The sequence below is a fragment of the Stenella coeruleoalba genome, assembly GCF_951394435.1.
Source record: "Stenella coeruleoalba genome assembly, chromosome: 13".
Taxonomy (NCBI): Eukaryota; Metazoa; Chordata; class Mammalia; order Artiodactyla; family Delphinidae; genus Stenella; species Stenella coeruleoalba.
In genome coordinates, this window is record NC_137159.1 from 48,844,041 (window position 1) to 48,862,771 (window position 18,731).

Genomic DNA, 18,731 nt, shown 5'->3' on the forward strand with positions numbered 1-18,731 from the left:
TCGAGTTCTAATTTATTGTAGGCATTCCATAAGTCTTACTCTTCAAATGTGGGTATCTTTACTACGCACATGGTAATTCCACAAAAGAATTTCTACACTTGTCGGCTAAGTTAAATAGCTAATTCATGCAAGCAGATTACTTCAACTCCACAAAATCCCATTTAATTGAGGCTTAATTCTATGTCAGAGTTTCTTGAAGAATTTAGAAAGATTTTTATGACATTTCCTTGAAACTGTGATGAACATTTGGTATCTTTTAATTGATTTAGGTATTTATTCAGTCGGTGAATATCATTGCACACTTACAATTGGTTAGATAATATGCCACACACTAGTTTACATATATATATATTCCTTGCCACTCCTGTGCACACTTCAGATTCCACCAACCCCAAGGCACACAGATGCACACAACCCGAGGGGATACAGGTGAACACATAAATTTAGCAGAAAAGCACCAGGAAGTTTCCTAATACGATCTTGGGCAAAGGTTCAGGAGATTATTTAGCAAAATTAGGAAAACCTATGAGTCCGGGAGTGGCTCCCTGAGCTGGTCTTGAAGGATGAGTGTACATTTCCCATAGAGAAATAGGCATTCAAGATGGCAGGAAACAAGGGCAGGAAGCTGAGAATCGCCAGTTCTGTGTGGTTGGCAAAGGATGGAGAGAGTGGTGGAAATAGGGAGTGAGTGGTGACAGATACTTATCTTCCACAGCGATGAAGTGGAGTGTGGACCACAATTTTAAAAATATTTTCACTGTTTCCTGTATTGAAGACAATGAATAATCCTCCTTGCTGAAACAGACTAGTGTTTCTTACCCTCTTGTTAGTTCAGCTTCTACACAACTCAGTCTCATGACTTCTAGCGAGGATGCAACCACCTGAAAAAGAGATCTCTGTTTGTAATAAGCAGTTTGACTCCATCAGAAATTCAAAAAGTGATGACACTTTTCCACCTTCCCTTTTTTCCCAGGTACTTACATTACGTGTTTGATTTGGGAAATGGTGCTAACCTCATCAAAGGGAGCTCAAATAAACCTCTCAATGACAATCAGTGGCACAACGTGATGATATCAAGGGACACCAGCAACCTCCACACTGTAAAGATTGACACGAAAATCACAACGCAAATCACAGCGGGAGCCAGGAACTTGGACCTTAAGAGTAAGTGCATGGAGTCAGCGCAGCAGGCAGGAACCCACATGGTTTGTGCTCCTGTGGTACATCCTTTGCTTTGGCGGTGGGGGAAGGGGGGCGCGGGGTGTGGGTACCTTTTGCAAAGACTGACCAGAATTTCATCTCCAACATGTAATTAATAATACAACACACAAGCCTCTGCTCCCCCTTTAATGTGGCAGAAACACGTATGTTTAATAGCAGCTCAAAAATGCAATACCTAAGCATGCATGATTAAAATTTAAGGAGTGAGAAGAACGTATCCTAGTCTTGATATTCTAAAGAAAAGTAGGCGTTTGCAAGTTTCTTTAGTCCCAACAGCTTTTAGTTGATTTGGAGTCAAGGTAGCCAGATACCTACTGAGTTTCTTCTAGAGCTTATTAGTTTTCTCTTCTTGGTGAGGTTTCCTAGATACTTACGGAGCCTCTCACCAACAGGGGTCTGAGGCTGGCTTATACCCTGTGTCTCCAATGGTGAACCCCTCCCAACACCCACAAACACCAATGGGAATGTTCTTTCACCAGCTGCTAAGGAAGTCTTAACAGACTTTTTCCTTCCTTATTTTTTTTTTAACATCTTTATTGGAGTGTAATTGCTTTACATTTCCTTCCTTATTGATACTTGATTTCTCAAGTGAGCAAGACAAAATACTTAGAAAATCTGTCAATAATGGAAAATAACAGAAGTTTCTATTTGAATGGGTCTTTGTGATTCGCCGAGAGCATGTCCATATATCCATCTCACTTAACACAACAACAAGCATTGGACAAGATGTTATTAGCACTTCGTTATGAATGTAGGAAATCTGAGCTTTGAATGGCTTGCCCAGGGTTAAAACAACTACTTCAGCAGAGCAAATCGTAACCCCAGTTCTGACACATGGCCCCTCCATTGCTCCTTCTGCACTGCTGGGTGCATTCCAAAGCCCTGCAGGGATCATCATGGTCATCATTTTTGCTTGGCAAGAGCTGTTCATTTGTAATGATGGGATCTTTCCCTTTGATTTAAAAGATAAATACATAGGGGAGTTAGGGAACTGGAAAGAGAAAACCCAACAGAATTCTTTCTAGAGAAAAAAAAGCTGTGAGTAAGGTGAAAGAAGACAGAAAAGGGTTTCACTTTCTGTAATTGCAGAATATATTTACAATCCCAGTACTATATTTGTCTAACACATAAAATGTGTGGTGATGGCTGTCTCCCTTCTCAGAGTGGGCCTCTTGTTAACTTCAAAGAGAGCCTGTTTGTACCTACAAATCTAATAGCTTAGCTCACAAAGTAAAATGAAATCCAAAGGAAATGCTGTTTTACAGTCTACACCTCTTTCTTTTCTCTGACTGAAGTGAATGGAGGGCATTTTCTGTCCCTATTTCGTGGGTGCCCCTGTTTTGCACAGCGGGCTCAGGTGGTAATTGTCAAGGAAAGGGAGAGATTGTGACAGTCGTGTGCTGGCCATGCCAACCACCAAAGCTAAAGCAAAATGTCCTGTTTGTGTAGGGAGAGACCTCAGTAAGCATAAATGAGCTTCCCTAGAAACGCTGAACACTAGGGGGGACACTAAAATGTCTAGAAAAGAGGCAGTTCCTGCTTGATTGAAGTATGTGACATGCACAGACCTCCTCACTGAGGGAACAGAGAGGCAGTACCAGGCAGTGGGCATCTCATTGGACAATTAGGGCGCTGTCTCCTAAGAAGTAAATATTTGCCTATTGTTCCTTAAAAAATTGAAGTGAGGGTGATTGGAGGACATGGTATGGGATTCTTTCTGGTGGTGGAGGGGACCTTTACAAACCTAAGAAACCCTCAGAGCTGATTTTTGTTAAAACGTTGAGTGTTTCAGGATTTTGAATATAAGAAGGGCTTTATCCATGATAAAAAGCTAAAACTATGAATTGAAAATAGCATTTTATATAATATTAAGATCTAAGTATTGAATTCTGACTGAGTACATTTGTGTTTAAAAAAATAGCACAATTTAAATTTGAGGTACATTTCCAGATGTATAAAGAGATTCTATACTAATGACTATCCCCCTCTACCTTGTGAAGTTCCTTCCTGTTTACAGACTTAACCAGACCACGCCATAAGGTGAGAGCAAGTTCCTAAAATTAAAACTCGGGACTTCCCTGGTGGTCCAGTGGTTAAGACTTCACCTTCCAATGCAGGGGGTGCGTATCTGACCCCTGGTTGGGGAGCTAAGATCCCACATGCCTCATGGCCAAAAAAACCAAAAAACATGAAACAGAAGCAACATTGTAACAAATTCAGCAAGGACTTTAAAAATGGTCCACATCAAAAACAATTGTTTTTAAACTTAAACATTAAAAGTCAAAGCTGTGAACTCATCAGTTGGATGTGTGATCCAATGACAACAATAACCCCAAGAAGCCACCTTGCCATGTGTGTCCCCAACTCGAGGGAGCCTGAGAAGAGAGCATGGTCCTGGGGTGGACATCTCTCAGCTTCCACAAGCACCGCCTTTTGGTGTGTGGGTCCAGGGGCCTTGGTCAGATAAGGAGTGTTTACTGAGCGCTGACGCTGTGCTCAGAGTGGAGAGCACAGGTGCGAAGAGGGCGGCAGGCTTCCTGTAACAAGAAGCTTTCTGTCCCAAGGAGAAGACTGACACCGAGGGAACATTGACAGGACAGAGAACAGGATTCCCTGGAGACACATCAGGACATTGAAAAGAATGTGGCGTCACCAGGTAGAATATTAGAGGAAGGATTGTTTCAGAGATACCTGAAGGATGAGTGAGCGCGATGAGACATTGTTTCTCCTTCCCACCTGGATGCCGGCCCCTGGAATTAGGGGAGCTTAATGAGACAGGAGACCACAGACAGGAACTCTTCACTCTGAATTTAACAGCAGTCTCCTTTGTATGCTAGTCATGTAGGATTCAGCCACTCTCAATGCAGAAACAATGAGAGGTGACCGAATTTGGACAATGGTTTTATTTTATGTATTTTTTGGCCCTTATTGAATTAAAATTATCAGATTTATTCTACACTCTGTAAGGTCACTGGCATAATCTTTAGTTCTTCTCAGAGTGAGGTCAATCTGTTTAACTACATCAGAGTCCCATGATGGGGTTCTTGAGGTGCAAATTTCCGCAACCCCCTCAGACAGACTGAGGCAGGGATCATTTGAGAATGACTGCAGGGAAGGCCAGGTCGTCTGCATTTTTAAAGGGCACTCACTAATCTAGATGCTGCGTTGCAGAGCCCTGAATGAATGCAATGTCTGTGTCGAGGCCAAATTTAACTCACTTTCGAATTTTAGTACAAAATTTGGTTTTATGTTAGAGCTTTACTTTTGTTTTACTAGTCCTGGGCCAAAGTGACATTGGTTGCTTCAGGATCCTTGCTTGTATTTCTCATGTTACCATACCGGAAAAAGACGCTAGAGGGCAGCATAAGGCCGCAAAACCTGCCGTACGGGAGGCGGGAGCGGGGGAAAAAAGCCTCAACAGGCTCCACTGGCGCTGGGAAGTGGACCCTGTTTTCGCCCAACTAAAATTCCACAGTTAGCCTTTAGGATAACGCATGCCTTTGTTTGTGGCTCTGTTTCATTATATAGACAGGAGTTTAGTGTGAAAGTGTGCAAGCTAGGGGCCGCTTATCCCATTCCCCAGCTTGACTCGGAAGAAGGTAGTCAGAAATAGGTTAAGAGCCTAATCTCGCTGAGACGAGGAATTCCACGCAGGTGACCTTGTTGAAATTGCCTTTCGTGACACTGCCGCGTTCTCAGGGGCTTGTGTGTCTCTTCCCGCTGATACAGTTTTGCTTTCATCTTTATTTCCCAGCTGTTTGCGCTGCATCCCCTCTGGCTTTTATGTACAAGCTGCAGCACGCAGTGGAAAGAGCAGCAGAAATTCGCTCTCTGCAATGATTGCCTAGCACAGTTGTACTTACTTTCATTGTGGGACTTCTGAGTCCTGGGCCCTTTAGAGAGAGAAAGCGTTGGTGTAACTCTTCCTGCTGTTCCTTCTCTTGTTCCTGCATTTGACAAAAGTGTACGTTTGTATGTGTATGTATATGGGAAGGAGCTCATATGCATTGATTCCCTACTAAACACTAAATAGATTTAAATGAGCTTATTTTATTTAATCCTTGAAACTACCCAGGGACTTGAATTGAGGTCAGTCTTGCTAATTCGTTAATCTAGCTCAAGAGCAAAGATGGGGGGAAGGATTGTCTTTGGCCCCCATCTTCCTTGGGTCCCCTTCCTTAAGACATTATTAAGTGTATCCTTCAGCAAATTGAGGAAAATTTACTTTGCGAGCAAAAAGTGAAAGATTCCTAGGCACAGAGGATACAGTGCCCTCAGGTGGCCACTTAGCGAAATTACTTAAAAGTGAATAATTCCTTCATAGGCCACATCTAGGTCAGCCCAGGCAGAGCTTTGACCTTTGTTTTCTCTCTCATACCCCAATTCCTTGGCCCTACGGGTTTTGAGCGAGCTCTCCCTCTGTCCTACCATCTTGTCTCTTCCCTTCTTACCACCATGACTAGTGTGTGCTTGTTAACCTTCCTTGTATCCCTCCTTAAATCTTACCTTGAAAGCAAACACCTGCTGTTGTTTATCCTGCTTCCAAGCCACTAAGAGCTCCCCTAAGCAGAGACAACTGGACTAGGGCTGTCATTTCAAATAGACTCAATCTCTAAGCAGAGATTTGAGGATGAATAGCATTCTTGCTCTTTTCATCTTGATCTCACATCAGCCTCTGTTACTCAGCTACCTACCCTCTCCAGTCCTGAATAGACCACATATCCCACCTTTTTCTACCCTTCAGTGTTTTAGACAAATCATTGCTGCAATAAATCAGTGATCCAGATTCTATTCCAAAACCCTGATCATGTTTAAATATACCCAAGCTTTGCGTACTCAGCCATGTAACATCTGATAGCCTGCTTGCCTTGCCCAGATAATTTACTCAAATACGAAACTTTCAGAGAAGAGCCCGACTTTGAGCTTAGCCTTAAAGCAGGAGATGGCATTGAACATGTTGTCTGTCCTGTTGGTTAGGCTATCTTTGTTAGATTTTTTTTTCTTTCTTTTTTTTTTTTCGGTGTGTAAGGGAAAGAGATTTACTCACATTACTTCAGTTAATGGGAGATTATTTTAAGGATCCATTAGGAAGTAAGAGAGACAAGACATCCTTTCAGCTGCTGAACAACGAGACCACACAGAGAATAAAAACTTTGTTCTAATAGTCATACTGGGATCTCAAGAGCAGCCCTTCTACATGTTCCCTTGGATACAAATGCCCACTGCTCCCTAATTCAGGGCTGCACCACCGACCTCTCTCTGCTGTGTCTGCTCCCACTTAGATCATTCTTTCTCTCCTCTCAGAGACCGCTTCCTGGTCTCTCCTACTCTTGGCTTCTGCCTCATGGCTTCTACCTATTGCTTTTGCTCCTGTGTGCGTTTCCACTTCTGTCCACTCTCCTCTTCCTCTCACTTTCAGATTCCCCCAAAAACATGCTCTAACATGGCGAGTGGACTTGTCTAGAACACAACTGCATGGGCTTTTGCCCTGCTGCTTGTGGTCAGGCTCACTTCCTCAGACCGAGTAGCTGTAAACCCAGAGGTAGATTTGCATGGCCTAAAACAGGAACTTAAAAGATGGTCTCTGGGAAGGAGGCTGTGGGCTTGGAAGGCTCTCGTAGCTTCCCAGAAGGAAGCAAGGTGATTTGCTTATTCAGAAGGGCCCTAAGGATCACGGCAGAAGGTGAAGAGGAGGGAATTAAGGGTTTTTTAAGCAGGTGAGTGGTGTTTATGGTGCGCTTGAGAATCATTCCTTTGGCTTCGGTGCAGAGGATGGGCTGAGGAAAGAGATTGCTCTGGAGGCAATTGTCATGGTACAGAACAGAGACAATCAGGCTCTGAGTACATAAAAGTAAGACTTGACATTTTTGTTACTCCGTTTCCCACATAAGAATTGAAAGACAATTAGAGATACGAAACTATGTTTTTCTCCTGACGTCTCAATTGAATTCCCAGGCTTTGCAGAAATAAGCCTCAGTCTCCTCTGTTTACTATAATGCCTTTGTCACTTTGTTTTAATACTACTCCCTCCTGCCCCCCGCGCCGTTGAGACATCCTTTGCCTCCCAGGCCCAGCTGCCTCGGACCTGCTGTCTAATGTTTGGCTTGGAAGTTCTTCCTTCTCCTTCCGTATAACCCTTGGACCAGCTTCCACGACTGCCACAGAGTTCTTCTTTATTCCCTACCAGTGAACTCTGTTTTCTTTCTTTTTTAAAAAATTCCTTCACTCATTGTACTTGTTCTGGAATCTCTTCTACATTGGGTAGAGTTTTACTATGCACAGTTTTTTTCAACTCCCACCAATTCTATTATTTAAAATTTCTCTTCCCACTCTTAGGATCCTGGGAACTTAGAGCTTGGAGGGATCTTGGAGACACTTTGATCTGAGCCTTTCCTTATACATGAGAGACATGTGCTCAGGAGACTGTGTACAGCCAGCCAGATAGTCAGTGTTCTAGATCTGGCTGGTCTTCTGATGCCCAGTTTAACACTTTTCACAATAGACCAGGGACAGCAAGTTGCATTGCTCAGATTCACCTCAGTTTTCTGCTACTGACAGCCTGGAACACATGCTGAAAAGAAATGAGGCCTTCTGTGGACTCACTGAAGAAGCCAGTTCGTATGGTCCACCATGAGCTCAAGATGGAACATGGTAGCACATGGGTCACCCGTTAGCTTTTTTTTTTTTTTTTTTTTGCGGGCCTCTCACTGTCGTGGCCTCTCCCGTTGCGGAGCACAGGCTCCGGACGCGCAGGCTCAGCGGCCGTGGCCCTCGGGCCCAGCCGCTCCGCGGCATGTGGGATCCTCCCGGACTGGGGCACGAACCCGCATCCCCTGCATCGGCAGGCGGACTCTCAACCACTGCCATATAGCATTATACTTAAGTTTCAGGCTTGGGGTCAGACAGACTTGGGTGAAATAGCGTCTCTACCATTTATTTCTGTGTGTCCTTAGGCAAGGTCCACCATATCGTCTTCATCATCATCCGCTTTTCACTCAGCATTTGCTAAGAGACTTACATATATTATCCCCTTGTTCTTCGTGGCTAACTGATGAGGTTGCTGTACTTAGCCCCACGTTACAGATGATGAAGCTAAGGTGAGGCTTAGGAAGGTTAAACATGTCACCTAAACAGTAATGATAATAAAATCAAACGGTAATAATAATAATTTTAACCATTTCTGAGGGCTGATCACATCCCATGCGCTCATAAATATTTTACTCATAAGATCTCATTTAATTCTCACAACTGTGCACAGGCTCAACCAGTGTATTCTTTAAAGCTCAGGTGTTTATAAGGAGGGTGGACTTGTAAGGCCCACCTGGGTGTGACAGGGTCCGGCAATATTTAGGCCACTTTCCCATAACTGCCCTGGCACAGGACAGCCCAGCTGGCATTCCCGGGTTTCTTAGAGGTTGGTTATTAGCATTCCTAGCCACGCTGTACTAGGTTCTGTCCCCACCTCCACCCCCCAACTCCCCGCCCTGCTCCCCCTCAACACAAACACTGTTTGGATCTCCCACCACTGGTTTCACCTTGCAGTTCAGGGACTGTAAAGAGACTTCTTTAAGGTCCTGTACTAATGTACTGTATCTATAACCCAGCAATTCTGTATCCCTCAACCTCAAGAAACATAAAACAAGTTCTGCAGGAGACCTGAGAGCCTTCCCACTAGGCTTGGGGCTAGAATGTAGTCCTCCTTTATCGGGCAGTAGTGCAAATTTATCCCACCGTAGGGCTTACCTCAGAAAATGTTCTTGGGCATCTTTCTTTCCAGTTTTGGACCCCTTTGATGTTCTTGATATAACTGAGGGTTTCAAGGACTGAGAACCAGTATTTTATCATCTCCTTTGTAAATTTTGCATCTTAGTATCTGCCTCAGACTCACATTGTCATATATCTATTATGTTGACACTTCAGTCAGAACTTCAATTTTGATGCTGTATTTTACAAGTATGATCTCTTAATCTTTACAACAATTAGATGAGTGAGACATTAGTGCTTCCATATTACAGATGAGAAAATGGAGACATAGACTAAGTGAATTGCCCAGAAATAGAATTTGAACCCAGATCCATAGAAATATTTAAATACTACGATATATATTTCCCAACGTATTAGAAGGGATTCCTTCTGGATATCTAGAGTGAAAGATAGTACTTATATTAATTTTAGGGAAAAATGTCATGTAATAAAAGAAATTATTTCCTCCTTTGTATAAAACATAGTTCTTCAAACTTCTACATTCCTACCTGTGTAATGCTGCAAATGTCACTTCTGGTAATTACAAAATAACTGGGTATTTCTCCTTTCACTTTCCACTTGCTCTCCTATAGAACCTATATATTGGTTCTGTTTCCTTAGCCCCTAAAGTCTTCGTCAAACACAACAGCCAACAATTTTAATTGCTGTGTGTCCTTAATATGTATTCTGTAGAACATTTGCATTTATAGATGCTTAAAGCAGGCCCAGGCAAATATAGTCCTTGGTTGGATGATTGGAGATTGGCCTATCAATCCATCATCAGCTTGTTCCAGTAGATTATTTGCTAGTCCGTTCAACTGTTAAGCCCTCCATTTTCCTAGCCTTTAGGGAAAGTTCCCCACACCTTCTCGACCCACTTTTTGATTACTGCTGTTAACTATTTGCATTTCTCCTTAAGAATAATTTAAGTATTGGAAGAACAAAGTATTTGGAGACATGCCCTAGGGAATTTTATATACTATTCCAGTGGGATTTGATGACCTGATTGAGACTCTTCCATCCTTTAAGCACAGAAGCAATTTGTTCTTTGAAAAAAATACAGAAGAGTTCAGGTACTTAAGAAAAATGTGAGTTTTATTTGACTCTCTCAAGCTCATCATATTTTAAGAAGCTTTTTGGCAATGTCTGTAAAGCTTTTTTGTGCGCTTTGTATCACTTTGTCCTTTCAGGCTCTCCAGAAAACCCTGGTGGCTTTCCCCTCTTTTCTTCTGTATATCTAAGTGGAGAGCAGGTGACATTTTTGACCTGCATTAAACAGGCCATTATGATGGAGAAGAGCTGTTCTTTTATACTTACTCTGTACACCACTAGATCTTCCCCACCCAAAATAAATGTACATTTATTTTGAAATAGGAAAAGAAAATTTCTTTGAAATAAGAAAAGTTATTTTGAAAAAGAAAGCCAAGTTGTTATACTGAGCTCCTCAAAATTTCAGGAAAGATAACAGGTTTGAATAGGTCCTCTTACAGGTCCCCTAGTTATAAGTCCCTATTAATTTACAGAACAGTCATTTCTAAACGCCTCTACCCATTCTATGCCTGTCACTGAGAAGGTTTTTAGTAAAACTAGGAGGCAGTGTAGTACAGTGGGAAAAGAGGTCACCTGGAACTGGAGGCTGGGGTGCCAGTGTTATTCTCCTGGGACTGGTTGCATTACCTTGGGCAGGTCACTTACCTTTCCAGAAGGGTAATTTGCTCACCTGTCAGGTAGGGATAATAACAACTTCCTGCCTGTTGTGAAGAGTTGGTATGAGAATCAAATGGAACGAGAGATGGCAAAGCACCATTTAAACTGAGGTGCTGTGCACATGTCAGGTGGAACAGTATTTGTGAGATAGGGAAGCTCTGCAGACCGTATGCAGTCCCAGAGAACAACACCCAGAGAGTGGAAAACGAAATGTGAAATGGTGACAGGACGGATGCTGCTAAAGTATGTCTACAGTATCTAAACTGGCTGTCACTTGGGTGGGGAAGATGGAAAAGTAATGAAAATATTTGAACCCTGTTTTTACCAAAAGGTAAATTTACCAAGCATGAGACAAAGTTAGATTGGCATGAACTGATATGCCCGAACTCACACCCCAACTGCCACAGTGTCACTGACCTAGCGTGGTTATAAAGAGGATGGATTACCACACACCCCTCCGTAGCAATTTCACCTTATTATTTCCCACCAGCTTTGCCTTACAGTCTGTTGGCCAAACACACAACATCTGTCTTCATGCTAAGTTTTACAATCATACTTTTCAAAAATTCTCCTTCTTTGGGCAATTTTATTTCAAAAATATCAGCTAGAAACAGAAATTTCAGAATGTTGAAAGCATTTTCTGTCCTGTCCATAACTATAATGTCAATATTAACTCTTAAAGCCTTACTACAGGGAAACGTTAAGGTCTGAACTCCAGTTTTCTTGGTGCCCGCCCACCTGTTCACACACAGGTATTAGGCTGGGTTACAGATGAATGCAGGTGTCTTACTTATCTCTCTGTGGGAGGCAACTGAAAAGTGGCTTCCATATCTAAAAATCAAATTTGGAAGTCGTAAGAGTTCTACCGACTCATTGGAATTTAGATACCTCGCGTTTATGACTATAGAAGCAAATTGGCTTTATTTTCATGAGATTACTCAGTGAGCGTGCAGATACGTCCCACATCATCCTGGGAATCTGTGTTATTTGGCTTGGACTCTGTGAACATTTATTACCATTACTTTTCTCCACTGGCCGAGTTACTCCAAAACATTCCTGTATTTTGTAGCAGTGGAGCTGTACAAATTGGCCACTCACCACCTGGATTATACAGTGTGTAAACTAGTGCAGATTAAGTGAAAATTATCATGGATTCAGGAGACCTGGGCTTGGAACCGGACCCTGCCATTTTTCTGGTGTTGTAGCACTGAACCATAGTGTCTTTGTCTGGGACACGTGTCCATGCTAACCTTTATTCTTTCTGTAGCTCATCGGGTGCAAACCCAATGACAATACCTATGTGCAAGTGCCCAGTAAAGTTTAGGGCACTGCACCAATGTCAGTTATTGTTACAATGATAAAGTCAGAGCTGTCTTTTCTGGTTCTGGCCATGGCAAAGCTTGCACTGCTCATGAAGGGCTCGAAGCAGTGACGAGGCTCTCTCACTCGGTCCGGGCCCTGTACATTTAAATTCAGTTGTCTCAGTGATTTTTGTGAAACTCAGTGCCTTTGTAGTGAAAACAACATGCAAACTGTTGGATATGGGAGCCTGCTGTGGAATCAGGGATACCTGTGGCTGGCAAGGACCTGTGAGCTAGAAGCAGGAGACCAGAGGGAATCTAATACCAGGAATCCTGGAGTGGCAGTCCACAGGCTAGATGGAGAGAGACATCTGCAAACCCACAGGAAGTGCACGTAGGGATTAACGGATGTACCAGGGCAAAGCATCAGGGGTCCACGCAGTTAGCTTGGCTCTGTTCTATGACCACAAACAATAAATCCCCACCTCTCTGTAATGATAACAGTGTAACAAAGTAGAAGCATCTGGAGAAATAGTGTAAAGTGTCCATAGTGGGGAGTGTGCCTAGGGAGGCCACATGAGTTACGTTATATTTGTATATGGGGCAACACAGAGAATGACAGAATGGCCAGAGATAGACTGAGGCAGAGGTACAGGATAGGCTGAAATGTAATTTCCCACAAAGATTTTGGCATTTATTTTAACTGCTGAAGAGACTCATGAATAGGTTCTCATCACCACACATTGATACCCTAAACTATTTCTGTACCTCTATCTTTGTCTGCCTCTCTCTGCAAATGAATTCAACACATGTTGGTTAAAATTGTTCCTGAATTACACTGTCAGAATGGAAAAAAATGTCACTGCATTGAACCCTCTTAATGAGCTGGGTGGCTTCAAGAAAGCGGTCAGTAGAAGAAAAATTCCCCACAATTAACTTCATTCATTATTTCTCAGGTGTAGGGAACCAGGGAACCTTCACTATGTCCTTATTGTTCAAATGATTATTTATTGAATGAAAACTGCTAATTCATCTATTCATTCAATGAGTCAGCAAATAATGAGTGAGTGCTAAGTAAAAATGAGACTAAAAAGGTGCTTCGCTTATGATGCTTTCTTCAAGGAATTTATAAAATAATGGGAAGGCAAGATATCCACACAGAGAACTGGGAAGGAAATGCTAATTGTCAGAAAAGAGGTTCAAAATATTACGGGGATTCAAAGATCATACTTGCGTATGACGGAGAAAACACATTAGCAAGGTGGAATTTGAGTTGAGACCCCGAAATTGCATCAGGCTTTCCAATGGAACATTGGAAGGGGAAAGACACTCATGATGGAAGTAATGTACTGTGAAAAGTGATGGAACAGTAACAGTGCAGTATTGGAGAAATGGTGAAAAATACTGTTTGACTAAAGATTAAAATATAGGTAGAGGATTGATGTTAGCCTAATTCTCTCCCTGGCAAAAATTGTTGGGGAGACATTGTTCAAAGTTTAGAAAAAGTTACTGAGGGAGGATATCTCAAAATCTTGACCACCCTGAGCCTCACACTTTATTTAGAAACCAGCGGGATGTATTAAAGAAATCAGAACACAGTATGGGCACGATGGATATGGTATTAATGAGGAGGATGGATAGAGGCAGGGACACCAGGTAATGGGTTACTGCATAAAAGGTGTACGTGGGGAAAGGAAGATAAGAACTGGAAAAGGAAAGGAAAATGGAGGCACAGACGTCAGAAGTATTGGCCAAGTTGAGTCATCCACATCAAAGTTCTCAGCAATAATTTGAATGTAAGGTATAAGAAATAGAATGGAGTTAAAAAATGATATTGAAATTAATTTCAGTTTGGGTAATAGGGAGACTAGAAATGTGATTGCTATAAAACAGGGAAGTCTAGAAGTAATTTCCCAGTGTGGGGAGGGGGGAAAGATGATGGTTTGTTTTTAGGCTGAACTTAGAAAACCAGGATAGGACTAAAGATAAGGATTTGCAGGTATTTCCTAGAAGTAAGAACAGGTTATTCTAGGATTAAACCCTTTATGCACCAAGGAAGACTAAGGTGTAGAGAATTTAGACAGTATCTAATAAATCAAACTGATGACCACTGAATTTCTAAAATTAACCTGATTTTTCATAGAGATCTATGGAGGGCACAGGTCTAGCGTTTCAGAGCAAAACATCCACCTGAATTGCCAACTTTGACTTCAATAATGACTACTTGGTGTGCCCTGAACTTAGATGTGGTTTCGGATAGTGTTTGTTGTTCAATCCAAACTGATCATTGTTATGAACGTATTCATTTATCTACTCGTAGGTTCAAATGTGTTAGAGAAATATTGACAATTTCCCATGCTTTTGCTTCTAGTAATGTAACATCACTTATTTAAGCAATCACAGGAAACAGTAATGTTGGCTTTCTACCCAGAAAAAACATGAAGTAAATAAGTTTGTGCTTGTTCTCCAGGGACTAGAGATGATTTTTCTTCTATCTAACAGGGCACACCTGTTATAAAAAGAGGATTACATTTAATTTGCCTCCCAAAGAAAGCCTGCATTAACTTATATGGTCAAGATCCAACCTGCCGATGTTCATTTGTGGATGTGTGACAAAAGATTAAAATTAAAGATAAAGATACAAATGGAGGCAGAGGCAGATTTTGATTGTTCTCTGATGTAAGGAAGGGCATCTTTCCTGCAGAATGACTCTGAGAAACTAGCCCAGCCTGATTGTACTTTTTCTACCAGCCAATCACAACAAGAATTGAGAGGAATGTTAGCGAAGTCTCCCAATTTGCTGTCCAAAGTCAAATCCTCTGAGCAGAGCCTCCAGAATTGTACTTTCTCCAGTCTGGCCAGTAGGAAAGTCAGACAGTGTGTATTGCTCCAGCTTTTTTTTTTTTTTTTTTTTTCAAATGCCTCTTATAAGAGATTGTGGGAGCCTCCTTAAGTTTCCCTAGAGTTTTAGCTATCCAAATCTACAAAGCAGTTGTCCTTTTTATATATGCTCTTTTTAATTAAAATGAAACTGAGATGTTTAAGAGGCACTAAAAATACATATGGATAAACAGGAAAGCTGAGTCAAAGAACTAATTATACCTTGACGCTGGCATTCTGCTGCTGTAGAGCTCAGAGTCCTTGCTCTAACTGCCTCATGCTCCCTGTTTTAAGAGAAGAGAAAACCTCCTACACCACTTCATTTTTCTGCTTTTGGTTGATGGCTCCCAAGCCAGGCCTTCCAGCCCCAGCATCCCTAAGCCCCCAGTTCATATCATCTCTGTAGGGCACTCCTACTCAAATTACACGTTTAATGTTAAATGCAATTTCATCTCTTCTCTCCAAATTACTACTGTTTATTATTACTGTTAATTATTATTATTATTACTGTTAATTATTACTGTTTCAAATTCCCTCATCTCCTAGCCTGCTTGGCTTTTATTTTTGGACTTCTCATTGCCTTTAAAAAAAACCAAAAAACAGCAGTCACAAATTCTATCATGTTACTCAAGGCTTTCCTTTGACTTTTTTTATCCAACATTATTTACCATGGCCCCTTTGATAATTCTTCTTTTCCAGCCCATCCCAGCCTTTTGTGCTCTTTTTTGAATGCTGTATTAATTTTGTCTTCTTGGTACATTTGTGCTGTTCCCCATGTTTGGCACCTTCATTTATGTCATTACAAAGTAATGTATCCTATACTGTCTTTTGGTCTAAACTCGTTCATGATACTTCAGCTTACAACTGATGTCCATAAAATCCTTTTATTTCTCTGATTTTATAAGGCGCATTTAGCCTGAACCTTACAACCAGTCCCTCGGGCTTCACAGAATTCTTGTGTCTCAGTCTGTTTATATCAAAATAGAAGATATTTATCAAGCGATTGTTCCATTTATGTTACCAGATTCAGTGCTGCTGGGATTCAAACTGAGTCTGTCAAAGAAAGCTCTCGAGCTGCTTATTGTATAGTGCAGGGCACACTTCAAGTACACAAATGCGTCTAAAGTAAGTCAAAGAAAATAAGACTTGTACGTTTGACATCTTGTCGCTCTAATTACACTAGAAACACGGGGACAACCTGTACTTCTCATTCTTTTGTAGCCAATTATAACTAAGAAGCTTGTGTGCTATTCCCTACTCATTACTGCCCAACTACTGGGAAATGGATACTTGTGATATCGTCTCAGATCATTCCACAGATGACGTTCTTGAGAGGGGGGCCATTACACACACACACACACACACACACACACTCCACACTAGTGACAAAGATAAGGGTTTCTTGATTTTTTTTTTAAAAGCCCACTCCCCAAATGTTTGAGATTATCTGGCTCTGTACATGTTCTTTGCACCTTCTTCTGCCACGGCTCCATCATTTCCTTGTCAGTTGCATACATGGCCTACTTAAATAATATGAATAAAAGTCAACCACTCATAGCTTGAAGGAAGGCTTCAAGTCCATAGGAAACTGACTGTTACTGGATGTCCATCCTGGCTCTCGTTCATACACTGGGTCATTAAAAAGCCTAGCTTCCTTGCCATGCACAGGATTTTGCCTGCAAGATCCCATTAGTGCTAATGGGTCATTTTCCTTCCATCACCCCACGGATGAAAAGGAGAAGGTGCATCTTTGATGAAGTGCTAATGTTACACAGGGCTCAGGCCACTTAAATGTTTCCTTTGTTCTCTTCCTATGGCAATCCTGTGGGAGACTTAAGACCACTCTCTGCTATATGAAGAGTTTATAAAGACGGTATTAAGTTGTGGTGCTAAGTGCAGCAGCTTCAGTAATGAAAATAAGAATGAGTCCCTTGCTTATAAAGCCAAACTCATCCACCTTGGTACGTCTGAGGCTTATATCCTGCACGGCTTGAATCAATATTTTCTGCTCTTTAACAACACAAGGGAAAGATTACTACTTTTCCTCAATAAGCTTTAAAAACTGATTTGGGCAAGTAAGTGTGCTGATAGGAAAAAAAGTAGGAAGTAGCAGGAAATGGGGAAAGGAAGTAAGTGCATGTTAGGATTAGCTCTCTCCCTATGTGCTGCCTTACCATTCTTCTTTCTTTTCTGATTCTTATCTACTGTGACTTCAATCCATCCGTTGACTGACAATATTTATTGATTGCCTACTGTGCTTGTAGTCCAGTACTAGGCACTGTGGGAGAATCTAAGACAAAGACACAATCTCTATCCTCCAGGAGGTTACAATCAGAAGGAGGAAGATTGGTTGTCACATATATAGCATACCATACGTAACTTTGAGTACTAAGTTCTACATCTGAAAAACCCGAAGCAGGGACGAGAATTCTTAATTCGACTCCCACTGTTCTCTGATACTACAGTCATTAGGCCCAGAGGAAAGCTGACATTTCCTAACAAATTTAGTTCAGCAGATGAATGCAGGGAGCACTTCCTTGCATTGCTATTTGATATGTAATAGCATAAAGTTCAGCCCACAATCTCAGACGAGCAAGAAAGGTCACTTTCTCTACTTTCCTATAACTCACCTTGGTTTCTGTTTTGAGGTCTGATTCTTTGTTAGTGAAACTGTAATCTCAGGCAATTTCAGTTCCCTTATTTCCTTGGGATTATGTCTAGATGATTTGGGGGTGGGGGGCTTCCATTGTACCAGTATCTCGGGAGGTAGAGAGATTGCACAGGAGTTGGTCTCAAATATTCTATATTAATTGCTTAGGTGCCCGCTGAATCGCTACCCAGCATCTTCTTTCTTGTGTGCATGACCTCCTCAGGCCAGGTTTTTTCTGCTTGCTCCTGTCCTGCTCTGGGAATTGTTCTGTTGCTGCCACACCACAAGGGGATATGAAAAGTTCTGTCAGGCTAAGCAAGCTCCCAGCATGTCTGAATCTACTATGCATCTATTTCTTCTCAAGGATATCACTGCTGCCTCTGGGTTCTCTTGAGGAAATGCACACAGATCAATATTACTTTCCTCAACCTACATGAGGTTTTGGCATCCACCAGGGCTCAGGCCTCAAGTCAGATCACTATGTCCTCTACTGGGCAACGACTATATTCAAACTTCTTCTCCTCCAACTTTCTCTCCTGCTTGCCCACATGAGGGGCAGGAAAGCTTTACTCTTCTCATGTAATTGCCTGTATATTCTGTCTATTTCACTCCTCTAAGAGTCTTGAATTTTAAGGATCAAATACATAAAGATAACTTTATATCTTTGGTCTCTGAGGCAAATAAAACACAATCACTTGAAATTTAAGTGAGAGAAAAGACTAAGGAGAGAAAGGAAATATGGAAGGGAAAAATCAAATTTTTCAAAAATAGTATCCTATTTCAGATCAAAAACATGCTTTCCTTTAATATTAAGAATGATGGTTAATAGTCAATAGATGTTTCCTTTTATTTAAAAGGTGAGGGAAGTAGGCATATCCAGTACCTTCAGTACAAACTGTGCAGGATCAGTGGCATCCTAGTGTAATACTTAGAGCTCTAGTTAGTAGGTCAGGGACCTAAGTTCTCAGTTTTGTTTTTTGTTGTTTTGTTTTGTTTCTTTTTTTGCGGTACGCGGGCCTCTCACTGTTGTGGCCTCTCCCGTTGCGGAGCACAGGCTCCGGACGCGCAGGCTCAGCGGCCATGGCTCACGGGCCCAGCCGCTCTGCGGCATGTGGGATCTTCCCAGACCGGGTCACGAACCTGTGTCCCCTGCATCGGCAGGCGGACACTCAACCACTGCACCACCAGGAAGCCCAGTTCTCAGTTTTTATGGCTAAATGACTTTAAGC

The 18,731-nt window shown here is 41.9% G+C and overlaps 1 protein-coding gene across 7 annotated transcripts in view; it reads left to right on the forward strand.

The window, feature by feature from the left end:
- NRXN1 (neurexin 1) overlaps nt 1–18,731 on the forward strand; it is a 961,338-nt gene that overhangs the window by 392,825 nt on the left and 549,782 nt on the right. For all 7 annotated transcript variants that reach the window (XM_079940440.1, XM_079940438.1, XM_079940441.1 and 4 more), the window contains one exon: nt 974–1,164. In XM_079940440.1, the coding sequence (XP_079796566.1) occupies nt 974–1,164 (191 nt within the window). The remainder of the gene's footprint in view (nt 1–973; nt 1,165–18,731) is intronic.